This window comes from Colias eurytheme, chromosome 10 (genome assembly GCF_061535395.1).
Source record: "Colias eurytheme isolate Ceu_HAF_F1 chromosome 10, ilColEury1 Martin Lab GWU primary, whole genome shotgun sequence".
In the NCBI taxonomy this organism is placed as follows: Eukaryota; Metazoa; Arthropoda; class Insecta; order Lepidoptera; family Pieridae; genus Colias; species Colias eurytheme.
The window spans coordinates 4,577,025-4,589,445 of NC_142989.1; the positions used below are offsets into that span (position 1 = coordinate 4,577,025).

Below are 12,421 nucleotides of genomic sequence, written 5' to 3' on the forward strand. Positions count from 1 at the left end.
TATTAATATAAAATTGGTATAAATGCCGATAGACGGAAGTCTATCAACACTCAGGAATTCCCTGAGCGTGTTATAACGCCCAGGCCGCTGTATTACAATTTTTCCTACAGTAGGGCGACGAATGTATTTTCGCATAGCAACGGAGGGGAACTCGTGGGGGGTAAAGTGAAGCGGGCCACGTACCACAAACATGTTTAGTTTGTGGTACCGAGCGCGAAAGAAAGTCATCGTGTTTTTAGTAAAGTTACTATGTAAACTAATGTAATTTATTACTTAGGTACATATTCTATAATGGTGCGCTCAAACTGTTAATCTACATTTAATTTAGATTATTATTTTAATTACTAAGAAATGTAGAATTTAAATCACATTCATTCATGTTTTCCTCAGATATTCGATGTCTATGATTTTCGATGATTTTAAGATTTTCTTATCAGAGTATTCAATTTTAATGTAGTTAAATTTTATTAGAGACAATTAAGAACATTCAAAAATAAAGTGTCACGTATTTTTTTTAAACGACGAATGACGAAAAACGACCGAATCGCGGACGAAGTCGCGGGCAACAGCTAGTAATTAATAAAAATCTGTATAGGCCGTTAAGGCCAGTTATATTCTTGGATTGGTTAAGAAGAAAAAATATGAAGATAAATAGAAAGAATAGCAGAAAAACTATATAAATAACGGGAAAATGTGCAAAAAATTATCCGCGAAGAAAATTCTCGGAGCGTAAGGTTTTTCGCTGGGTCAACCAGTTTAGTATATAACATATTCATCATTTCATTGACCTTTTATTTTATTCTTATCCATCAATAGACGTAGATGTAGAAAAGTTTTGATCGATTCTTATGAATTGTTGCTTCAGGTGAAATTCAGAATGGCAAAATTTCGCAAACTTTGGTATTGCTTTGTTGACCTTTGAATGTCAAATAATTGGTCTTCTTAGAACTGATTCTACGGATTGTTTGAGTTTGTTCGAAGATAAATTGAATGCAATATAAAAATTGAAAAGCCATAGTAAATACTTAGGGAACATAAACATTGCTTGCTAATTAAATAAAACAGTTTTCTGTTTAATGAAAAATTATGACACAAATCCTACATTCTACGGGAGTAGGTACTATAATATTATTATGTTTAATAAAGCCCTAAGCTCATCGCATAATTCCTTCTTCTATATTTGCTCAATGAATCTACCGTATTACAATTAAAATCAGTAAAATCAAAGTTTCATTTAAATACAATTTACACGATGAATTGAAAATTGTATTGATAGCATATTATCCATAATAGGAATCTATTGGGGATTGGCGCAAAGGCTAAGTCTCAACCTATATTGTTTAAGACATATTGTAGCCCGGGAAGTTTATTATAGGGATCTTTCATCTATTATTTAGTAATACTATCATATCTTCTACGGATTTATTGTAAGTACATTATGAATTGATGGTCAATTCGATAAAAATAACCGATAACTCGAATGTTTTGTTGCCCCTACGAAATTGTTATTTTTATGAACTTCAAATATTATGAAAATTATTGTTGTAAGATTATTATAGTATTTGTAAATGCGAAGCTACTAATATTGTAACAATCTCATCATAAATTCTATTACCCATGCTTGTATTAGCAATTTCAATAGTATCTGTGACGAAGCGAAGATGATGTCTGAGATAATATTGCTACTTGACCGTTTTAATGATGGGCCCTTACAGGCAACAAGCATGTATTGTGTTTCGTGTGCTTTGACTGAGTAAACTCAAGGCGCCAAACACTTGAGATCAGAGCAAAAGAACAATGCTCTTTGAGTAAAGTGTACAATATCTTTTGTAATAGACTAAAAGCTTTAAAGACTAAATTCTTTAAAACGGACCGGCAATTTTATGAATTCTGAGGTATGTGGTAATTTCGTATGCCCTTTGTTTAAGCAATACATGGTACTGCGGATGCATTAAAGAACTGACTGTAGATTATAAATATAATACTTCTACTAGTTCGACTCATTTTTAATTATAACTCACTGATCCGATGAACCGTACTTTCCTTCCGACTACGCAATCGAAAAAAATATCTGAATCGTTAAATTTATTTAAATTGTGTATTTGTTTTTAATCAAAGAAAGACCGAGTAATTATGGGTCTGAAAATATAGATACATAATATAGTTAAGGGAAATAAAAAAATATAATTACATAAGAAAAGCAGCATGAATATAAGCATTGTCTGTACACAGTCAGGTATTGTAGGGAAGAGCTTACATCATCGAAATATAATAAAATCATGATTTTCGCTACGGCATGCATCTTGGCAGAAACGATTCCAGTGGGGTTTAAAACTCCCTATCAGAGGATGGGAATATTCAAACTCAAACTCAAACTCAAACATTTATTTATTCAATTAGACTTCTTCTAGAAGCACTTTTGAAACGTCATTAAGTACATATTTTAACATTTACCACCGATTCGGAAAGCAGTATCTACGGAGAAGAATCGGCAAGAAACTCCATAGTTGCTCTTTTTAATCATGTCAGATTTACAATTTTACAAATTACATATTAGACTAGAGTAGATAATTTTTGAAACAAAAAAAAATCGCAGTCGGATGAAACCCATTAGAAAAGAAGGGGAATATGATAAAAATGTAACGAAAAATAAATTACGGTCAATCCGAGTTCGGGAAGCGGGAGGGGGGAGCTTTTAAGAGAAAAAAATGGTTTCTCTCGATTTCCGACAAAACTACAAGTCCTATAGAAAAAAGTTCAATGGCAAAGTTGTAGGTAATTAAAAGTTCTACAACTTTTGTATTCACAATTTTTTCACATAACCTAAAAATTTAGGTGAAAAATTCAAAAAACCAAGTTTTTGGTCTTTTATTTCTATCTACTTCAAAATTTATTTTTTTTCTACGAAATTTCGTGGAAACTTACTTTATTATGTCCCAAATACACTGTAATTTATTTGATTGAAAATATTTATTTTTTCGCCTTATTTTGAATTAATACCAAAAAAACAACCTAATTTTCAATCGAAAAGTCACCCGTCAAAATATCAGCTTTTTTCAAAAACTTGGGGTGCCTTTTATTCATTGAAATCTCTACTTTCATATGGTGTAAAAAAAATAAACACCACCATAGTAAATGTTCTCAGGAAATGCATACAAACAGTCTGAAAATTAGCTTTTACTAAATCAGGCACACTTCTCGAACTACCTGAAATGTTTTTATCGACATCATTTTGCTTTTGAATATGCTGTAAAATATTAAACTTAGAACAGATAATTATTTTTCTTTTGAAATATTACCGAAAAGCCGATACAAGAGAAGATATAGAGTTCAAGAAGTGTGCCTGATTTAGTAAAAGCTAATTTTCAGACTGTTTGTATGCATTTCCTGAGAACATTTACTATGGTGGTGTTTATTTTTTTTACACCATATGAAAGTAGAGATTTCAATGAATAAAAGGCACCCCAAGTTTTTGAAAAAAGCTGATATTTTGACGGGTGACTTTTCGATTGAAAATTAGGTTGTTTTTTTGGTATTAATTCAAAATAAGGCGAAAAAATAAATATTTTCAATCAAATAAATTACAGTGTATTTGGGACATAATAAAGTAAGTTTCCACGAAATTTCGTAGAAAAAAAATAAATTTTGAAGTAGATAGAAATAAAAGACCAAAAACTTGGTTTTTTGAATTTTTCACCTAAATTTTTAGGTTATGTGAAAAAATTGTGAATACAAAAGTTGTAGAACTTTTAATTACCTACAACTTTGCCATTGAACTTTTTTCTATAGGACTTGTAGTTTTGTCGGAAATCGAGAGAAACCATTTTTTCCTCTTAAAAGCTCCCCCCTCCCGCTTCCCGAACTCGGATTGACCGTAATTTATTTTTCCTTACATTTTTATCATATTCCCCTCCTTTTCTAATGGGTTTCATCCGACTGCGATTTTTTTTATCTTTTCACTATTTTCAAAGGCTTCTACCCCAGTCTATATGTAATAATATCATAATATTATATTATCATAATATGCCAAAGAACTGTCCTGTGGTTTTTACGCGACAACCCTCCATGGGTTTTTATCTTCCATATATTCCTTAATACTGTAATAGGCTCTCTTGACAAGTACATTTTTTATATAAGATTTAAATTTAGAACTACTTAACTCTTTAATATTATGAGGAATTCTGTTGTAAAAGCGTATACCTTGGCCCATAAATGAATTTTTAACTTTAGCTAGCCGGAATAATGGCATTTCAATTTTATTTCTGTTTCTTGTGTCGTAACAATGTCTATCTCCTACTTTTGTGTGTAAGTAAGCGTTATTATGTACATATAAAATATTATTAAATATATACTGCGACGGTACAGTAAGGATACCAGTATTCTTAAAGAGATCTCTTAGTGAGTCTCGAGCACGCAAATTATATACAGAGCGTATGGCTCTTTTCTGTAATATAAATATAGTTTCTATATCTGCAGCCCTGCCCCATAGCAGAATTCCATAGGACATTATGCTATGAAAGTAGCTAAAGTAAACCAATCTAGCCGTTTCTTCATCGGTGAGATGCCTTATTCTTCTAACTGCATATGCAGCTGAGCTGAGCTTAGCAGCGGTGGTGGTAACATGGGCCCCCCATTGAAGCTTCTCATCTAATGTCAAACCAAGAAAAACAGTCGATTCCACAGGGTATAATACCTCCCCGTTTAAAATAATATTCCTTTTCACCTTTTTTACATTTGGGAGGATAAATTCTACACAATTTGTTTTTTTTGTATTTAATAGTAAATTATTAGCATTGAACCAATTGGATATGCGTAAAAGAGCAGAGTTTACTTCGTCAACATTTGTGTCATGTCTATCCACATTAAAAATTAATGAGGTGTCATCTGCAAACAGTACTATTTCACACATATCCTGCAAATAATAAGGTAGGTCATTAATATACACTAAGAACAAAAACGGTCCTAAGATAGATCCCTGCGGAACACCTATGTTAATCGGCGCACCGCGAGATTTCTCTCCATTAACGACAACGGTTTGTACCCTGTTCTGAAGATATGAAGCTATAAGATCCTGAGCTAAACCTTTGATACCATAAAAATTTAGTTTCCGTAATAGAGTGGAATGTTCTACACAGTCGAAAGCCTTAGAAAGGTCGCAGAATATCCCCAAAGCATTCTTTGAATTTTCCCATGCTTTGTATATATGTGACAAAAGAGCTACTCCGGCATCAGTTGTAGAGCGCCCCTTTGTGAAACCATACTGTTTGGCGTGCAGTAAACCATTTGTTGCAAAATGACTATTTAATTGGTTTAAAATTAGTTTCTCGAAGACTTTGCTCAAAGTTGGTAATATGGAAATTGGCCTATAGTTATTACTGTCTTCTTGGTCACCACTTTTAAATAAAGGAATAACTTTGCTAAACTTTAGTAAATCAGGGAATATACCACAGTCGCAACACTGATTAAATATAAACGCTAGTTGATTGGCAATGTTTTCTATGATATTATTTACTAAATTTACAGACATACCCCAGAGATCACAGGTTTTTTTTAAATTTAATGTTTTAAAGGTTTTAACAATTTCATCAGCAGTCACGTGTCGCAATTCAAATAATTTGTTACACTCAGCAACGTGATCCCTCAATAAAGACTCTGCAAGCGCTGAAGACGAATTTAAATTCTTAGTTAAACTAGCAGGGACACTACTAAAGAAATCTTCAAAAGCAAGCGCAACATCAGCACTTTTGTCAATGACCCTACCAGAGTTGACAAGTTTTATGGTACTATCGTTTGATCGGATTTTGCCCAATTCACCATTAATAATTGTCCAAACCGTTTTAACTTTATTGTCAGAGTTGCGTATTTTGTCTCTGATATACAAACTCTTGGCAGTGAAACAAACTTTTTTAAATGTTTTTGAATAATTTCTAACATAACTAAGAAATGACAAGTCTTTGTTATATTGTTTCATACCATATAACTCGTAAAGAACGTTCCTGCATCTGTGTATACTAGGAGTTGCCCATTGGCTGAATGGTAAATCCTTGGTAATAGTTAAAGATTTAATTTTAAATATTTTTTCATATTCACTATGAATGAACTTAAAAAGATTTGTAAACATTTCACAAGGATTTTTAAGAAAGGATTGATTATTCAGGTCAGGTAGTTTATTATCAATATTATTTCTAAATGTATGAATGCCTTTTCTAGTTATAGGCCTAACATTAATTCTTTTAAATGTAGGTATGCAATCCCATTCAAAAACTACTTTCTGGCCACAGTGATCCGAAGTTAGCGTGTTGAGAATATATTTTTCTAAACATTTGCAATCACAGTATATATTATCAATACAAGTTGCAGAAGTAGGTGTTATTCGTGTGGGCTCATCAAAAAGTTTATACAGATTAAATGAATGAAACAAATTAACTATTCGTGTTGCCGTTTGTGTGTGTGAAAGTAAATCAATATTAAAATCACCACATACTATTACCTTCTTTTTGCTCCTGCCTAAACGCTTTAATATTTCTTCCATGACTGTCTCAAACAAATTATAGTCACTGGAAGGAGGTCTGTATACGCAAACAATAATGTAACGCTCAAGCTCAACACAGGACAGTTCAATGGTGCGTTCTACAGAAAGGCTAACAATGTCAGTTCGTTCCTTGCATTTTAAACTATTATGTACAAAAATAAGAGAACCTCCATGAATAGCATTTGTCCTAAAGTATATACTTATTAATTTATAATTATCAATATTTATTAACAACTGACATTGTTTAAGCCAATGTTCTGTTACACAAAATATTTTAATTCTATTATGATTTAAAAATAATTCTATTTCTAACAATTTGCTAGCCAAGCCTTGTATATTTTGATGTACAATGGAAAAAGGCTGCTTAGCTGTTGTCTTACATACTAGTTTAAATCTAGCTTAGGGCTAGTTTGTCTATCAACACTTAACCTAGGTTGATGTATATAATTACTACTACATAAAATTATAGTAGATCGATGGTCTGCTACTGAACATGTATCAGACTGGTTAATAATTTTATATGCTATTAACATAGCAAGTTCTCTCTTATATCTAGATGGCAGATACACTGTATTCTTTGTCAAACAAAAAGATTTTGTACAAGAATTTATGTCAAAATATATAAATGCATCACTATGATGATTTGTTAAATTATATAATTTTAAATTGATATTATAGATAAATTTGTTTTGATTTTGTGTCAAACCAGGCAAATATGGCAATGTACACAACATAAATTTGCATTTTGTCTCACTACTAATTTTCAACATTTTTTGAAATCCTATATCAATGTCATGTTTTTTTAAATTAAAACTATCTCCGTATAATATAATAACAATACTATTTTCCTTAAAACTAAAATTATCTAACGAATTCATGATATATGTAAATGAACTATTAGGAGTGCAAAAATTGGTTACTTTATGCCCTAAGTTGTTAAGCAAAGCGCCAAATCCCTGACCTATATTATCTGACAACACAACAATTTCCTGCATGGAAAGATGTTTTGTTTTACTAGATGAAATTGTTGCCATTGGTTGAATACTATGTATGTCAGTGCAGTCAATGGGCTTATGGGGCGACGGTTGCTCATTGTCACTTATAGAACACTTACATACATAGTTATTGGTCATAGACTCGAAGCGATCCATATTTTCATTGCCTAACTTTATTAAGTAATCTGCCTCTTTTATGTGTTCATTAATTTGTAACTGGGCAGCAGAATATTCTTGTTTGAGGTCATGCAATGTATCATTTAATGAGTCTATTTTCTCCTGAAGTTCAGTAGTTTCTACTTCATATATCATTTTATAATGTTCTAAGTCCCTATGGTATCTATTTAACTCTTTCAAAAGGCTTTTATTTTTATTTTGCAATTGTGCTACATTTTTTAATGAAAACCTATTTCTAATAACTAATTTAGTGCGTTTAATAAACCTACTTAATTTGAGATATTTTTTTTAATTTATTGTGTGAATTTAACTTGATTTTTCTATTGTTTTCAAAGCCACTTAACTGTCCACATTCAAGCAGTTCACCAAAAAGACTGTTGGATGAATTGCATAGCCGCTTGGAGTTATCCTCCTGAACCTCCATTAAACTGCATTCCAGTTCAACGATACGACTGAGAGCCTTCTCGTGGTCATTGGAACACTGTTGGAAGCTGTCAACAAGGTCTTGAAGGGCTGTGCATTTGTTTTGGCTGTCCATATATTGAGTGTGGAGTTCAGCTAGCTCGGCCTTCAGACTAGTATTCTTGTTTATTATTTGCTGGATTTCTACCTCGTGTTCCTCTCTCTCCAGCAAGAGTTGTTCACACAGGGATTGAGAAGCCTTTAAATCCTGTAGTGTGGCCTTTAGTTTGTTTTCCATATCTTTGGCCACTGCCTTGCGGGTCAGCATGTTGTAATTTTAGTTGCTGAAACAGGTGAAATAGATGTTAAAAAGTGTATATAATAATATGATACAATTAAAACAATTTTGCTTGTGTTAGATAGGCTTAATATGGTTTAATTATAAGAAAAGAGTAGATAGTGAATGGATAAGATATAGGTTTTGTATTAGAACTGAAGTATATTTTGTCTGGAGCTATTAGTTTTTGTCCTCTAAATTGCTTCCAACTTGTCAAGCAAAGTGAGACGATAACTATGCGCTCATGTATTTATTGTGACGTTACTCATAAAATATGAGCAGTGTTATTAGTTTAAATTAATGTGAATGTTGTGTGTATCTATAAATAAGACATATTAAAACTAGTACTCCCCTGGTTTTATCCAAGAAGAAATTCGAATTTGAATTTCCGTTGCCGTTGACATCCACGTTATACAAAACGCAGCTTCAGTCACGTAATTATACGTATTTCACATTAAATAACACTTGTACGTTGATAAGATATTTAACTATTACTAATTTATACTGTTTTTACAAGTAATTATTGAATTTAATATGATTTTTGAATTTAAAACTAAGGAGCTGATATTCACTCAGCTGTTGACATCAGTATTCGTTGTTCTATATTAAGTACCTATTGAATAGATAAAGATACATTTGGGAAATTTCAGTCACTTCATTATTGATAAAGTATAGATAACTAAGTCATTAACTTAGAAAACTAGAGACTCAATAATTTTATAGAGAATTATTTTAATGTGTGTTGTAATATTGTAATATACATACAACAAATTAAAAACATTCCGTTTTGTTTAAACATTTAATAAATTTTATTTGATCGCAGCTGTGAGTGAAACTACATAGGTATTTGTTTATGAGTTGTTTCGTAGAAGAGCAGATAATACTGAATAAAATTTTAATTAATGTTCACATACAAATGTCGAACTAGCAACCTTAGTCAATTGGAGTGACGAATTCGGGCTTAAAATCAATCCCGCAAAGAGTCATGCGATTATAATTAGTAGTCCTTATCTCGTCTCTGAAATTGACTGGGGTGCGTTGCCCAGTGTCTGTCTTGGTGGCGTCACAATTCCGAAGGTGGTTAAAAATTTAGGTATTTTACTCGACCAAACGCTATCATGGTCTCATCACCTGCAAGATATCAGTCGAAAGGTGTATGCGGCTTCTAGCACTCTCCAGCGACTACGTAACTTTTTGCCCGTCCCAACTAAAATTATGTTAGCTAAATCCCTTCTTTTCCCTATCCTCGACTATGCGGATGTGTGTTCTCCTGTCCTTACGGTTGAGAATATGGAGAAACTTGAGCGTCTACAAAATCTTTTAATTCGCTTTGTATTTGGCCTTCGAAAATTCGACCACGTCTCTGACTACCGCAAACGGCTCAAGTGGCTCCCTATTCGCCTCCGACGTAACCTCCACTGCCTTCAATTACTCTACCGTATGCTCTTTGATCCCTCCTCTCCTTCCTACCTTAAAAACTACTTCATTTTTCTACACTGCGAAAACTACTCTCTTCGATCAGTGGATAGACGTATTCTGTCTATCCCCTCTCAACGCACTCATTTCTACGCGGGTTCGTTCGCTGTCTCTGCTGTCAAGCTATGGAACTCTTTACCTTTAAAAATTAGACTTGCTCCTTCCCTATCCTCTTTTAAATATCAAGTTCGTAACCATTATCTCTCAACTGCTTTTAATTCGGATTAGTATATTATATTTATGTACCTAGTATTAGTATATTTATATATATTTTTATTTATATAGTTACTACTATTTTGTATGTATTTGTATGTATATATAATATGTATGTATGTGTGTCTTTAGTTGTATTAATATAATTAGTTTATTATAATATATAGTATGTTGTGTGTATCTTGTATATGCATTTTATTGTATTATATAATTACTTCTACTCAATCCAATAATTGTTTTTTTTTCTCTTCTGTTTCTCAATTTATTATCTCGCTTCTTTGCCTTCTCCCCGTGGTTGCCTGGCTGAAATCACTGCATAGTGATAAGGCCGCCCTTTGTGCTTTTGTTTATTGTAAACTGTTATTTTATGTATCTGGTTTATTGCACAATAAAGTGTTAAATAAATAAATAAATAAATAATACAAAACTAGTATTTGTTTTCAAAATATTTAATTTCCCTATGCTAATCCCATTAAATACCCACTACGGTTATTTCCTATTGTGCTAATTTGAACTAAATTTATTCAGTATACTTATCACTAAACAGATAGTGTTATATTATGTGTGCTATAAAACAACATTTACGATGCCATACAAGCTTGAAGCAATTTCTTTTCAACCACAAGATATATCTTTTATACCTTGCATATTTCTAATTGTTAAGTCTAATTAAAGAGCTTTTGTTAATCTCGTTTTGTCCCAGCGCTATTGAGGTTACCAGGAAATGCGAGCTTATATTACGCGAGCTGTACACAAAGTAGATTACATTATAATCCTTAAGTAAATGCCATAATGTAAATTATTAGTGTGTTCAATTATATTGCCAGCTGATTACACGGAATACGTTCAATGACCTCGAAAATGATGTAATAACGCATTTGTTTTGTGTAAAGAAGTAAAAATTCATTTTTAATTAGCATTGCTTTGCTGTACTTTAAGCAAATACTGACCTATTATACTGGATATTGAATAGCAAATTACCTAATTTATACTGCAACTGAATCTTATCACAGTACACGGTACTAAGTATTTAGGTATTTAGTATCTTATTCTAAAAACCGCCCGCCCTAACTTGAAATTGATCTAAATTCGAAAACTTTATTAAAATTCCTAGACAATATTCATTTCAGTTCGATTTACTTAAAATTATTTCCCAGAACATAGTAAAAATTGAATTCAATATTCTAAAAATATTAAATGAATAGTGAAAATGATATCTAGTAGTATAGTAGTATATAAGAGTACCATTGGAAAAGTGTGTCATAGGTAATCAAGTCATCAAAATTCGTTTACAATACATACCTTTGTCTCACAAATTGCGACCGCTACTAAAATTTAAAACCCGGTTTATATTATATAACTAAAATAATATTTCAGTTTCAGCACACCTCCTTCATATACCTGGATAAAAAGCAGCTTACAAGCTTTTGTAGCTTTAATCTGTCTGCATACGAAATTTTAGCCAAATCCGATCCATCTTGATAAAATATACGTGTAGAAACTTTCAGAACAAACACTCTTTCGAATTTATAATATTAGTAAGGACTAGTTAAGAATATTTTGTGAGTTTCACAAACTGTAGGATGTAGGGGGTAATTTTTTACTTTTATCAATCAAAAATGATTCACATTTTTTAGTTGTCTGTACCCAGTAACATTTTTAAAAACCAGCTTTTTTATCGTGGGCGATACCGGGCTAAGCCGAGGCATAGTAAGGCTAATTTTATACAACAAAGGTTATACATTTGCTTGTTATGATCATTTTGACGATTCCAGAAGAAGTCTAATAGAATAAATTAAGTTTGAATGAACAATAAAATATATTTAACCTATGAGTAACATATAATGTTTATTTTTAGCATATTTAAATACGTGTAAACAAACAATACATTTACCTTTGATAACTTCTAGTAATAGCTGCATTCCATGATAAAATACAACATTCGTGACGTCGTTAAACTACCTATTCCGTTTATTCGAAGCGCTATTATGATGATATCAATAACTACAAAAGTAGACGATTATTGAAAGGGACAATGGCGATATGAACACTATTGTTTCTGGGTTGCGATTTGAGCTGTGTGTGCTTGCGTCTTTGTCTTAGAAACGCGATTCCTTTGTCCAGCGGAATATTGCTGCCTCAATTGCTTTTCGTACAAACCTCCTACACACGACTATGCTATACTTTATAATGTATGGGTAGCGCTTTGTTCTCAATGATTGTCTTTAGAAACGGTAACAGCGATGGCGATGTGAATGGATTCTTGTAGAATTGTTTCTTTCATTCCTT

General features: G+C 32.1%; 1 protein-coding gene across 1 annotated transcript; it reads right to left on the reverse strand.

Moving 5' to 3' along the window:
• Positions 1-7,844: 7,844 nt before the first annotated feature.
• Positions 7,845-9,010, reverse strand: LOC149905142 (uncharacterized). The gene has a single exon (XM_090106241.1). The coding sequence runs from the start codon at positions 8,432-8,434 to the stop codon at positions 7,970-7,972; it is 465 nt and encodes a 154-aa protein (XP_089962367.1). The 5' UTR covers positions 8,435-9,010; the 3' UTR covers positions 7,845-7,969.
• Between the last annotated feature and the right edge of the window lie 3,411 nt (positions 9,011-12,421).

Coding starts and splice junctions, on each gene's coding strand:
- LOC149905142 (XM_090106241.1), bottom strand. CDS start 8,434: ATGCTGACCCGCAAGGCAGTGGCCAAAGATATGGAAAACAAACTAAAG.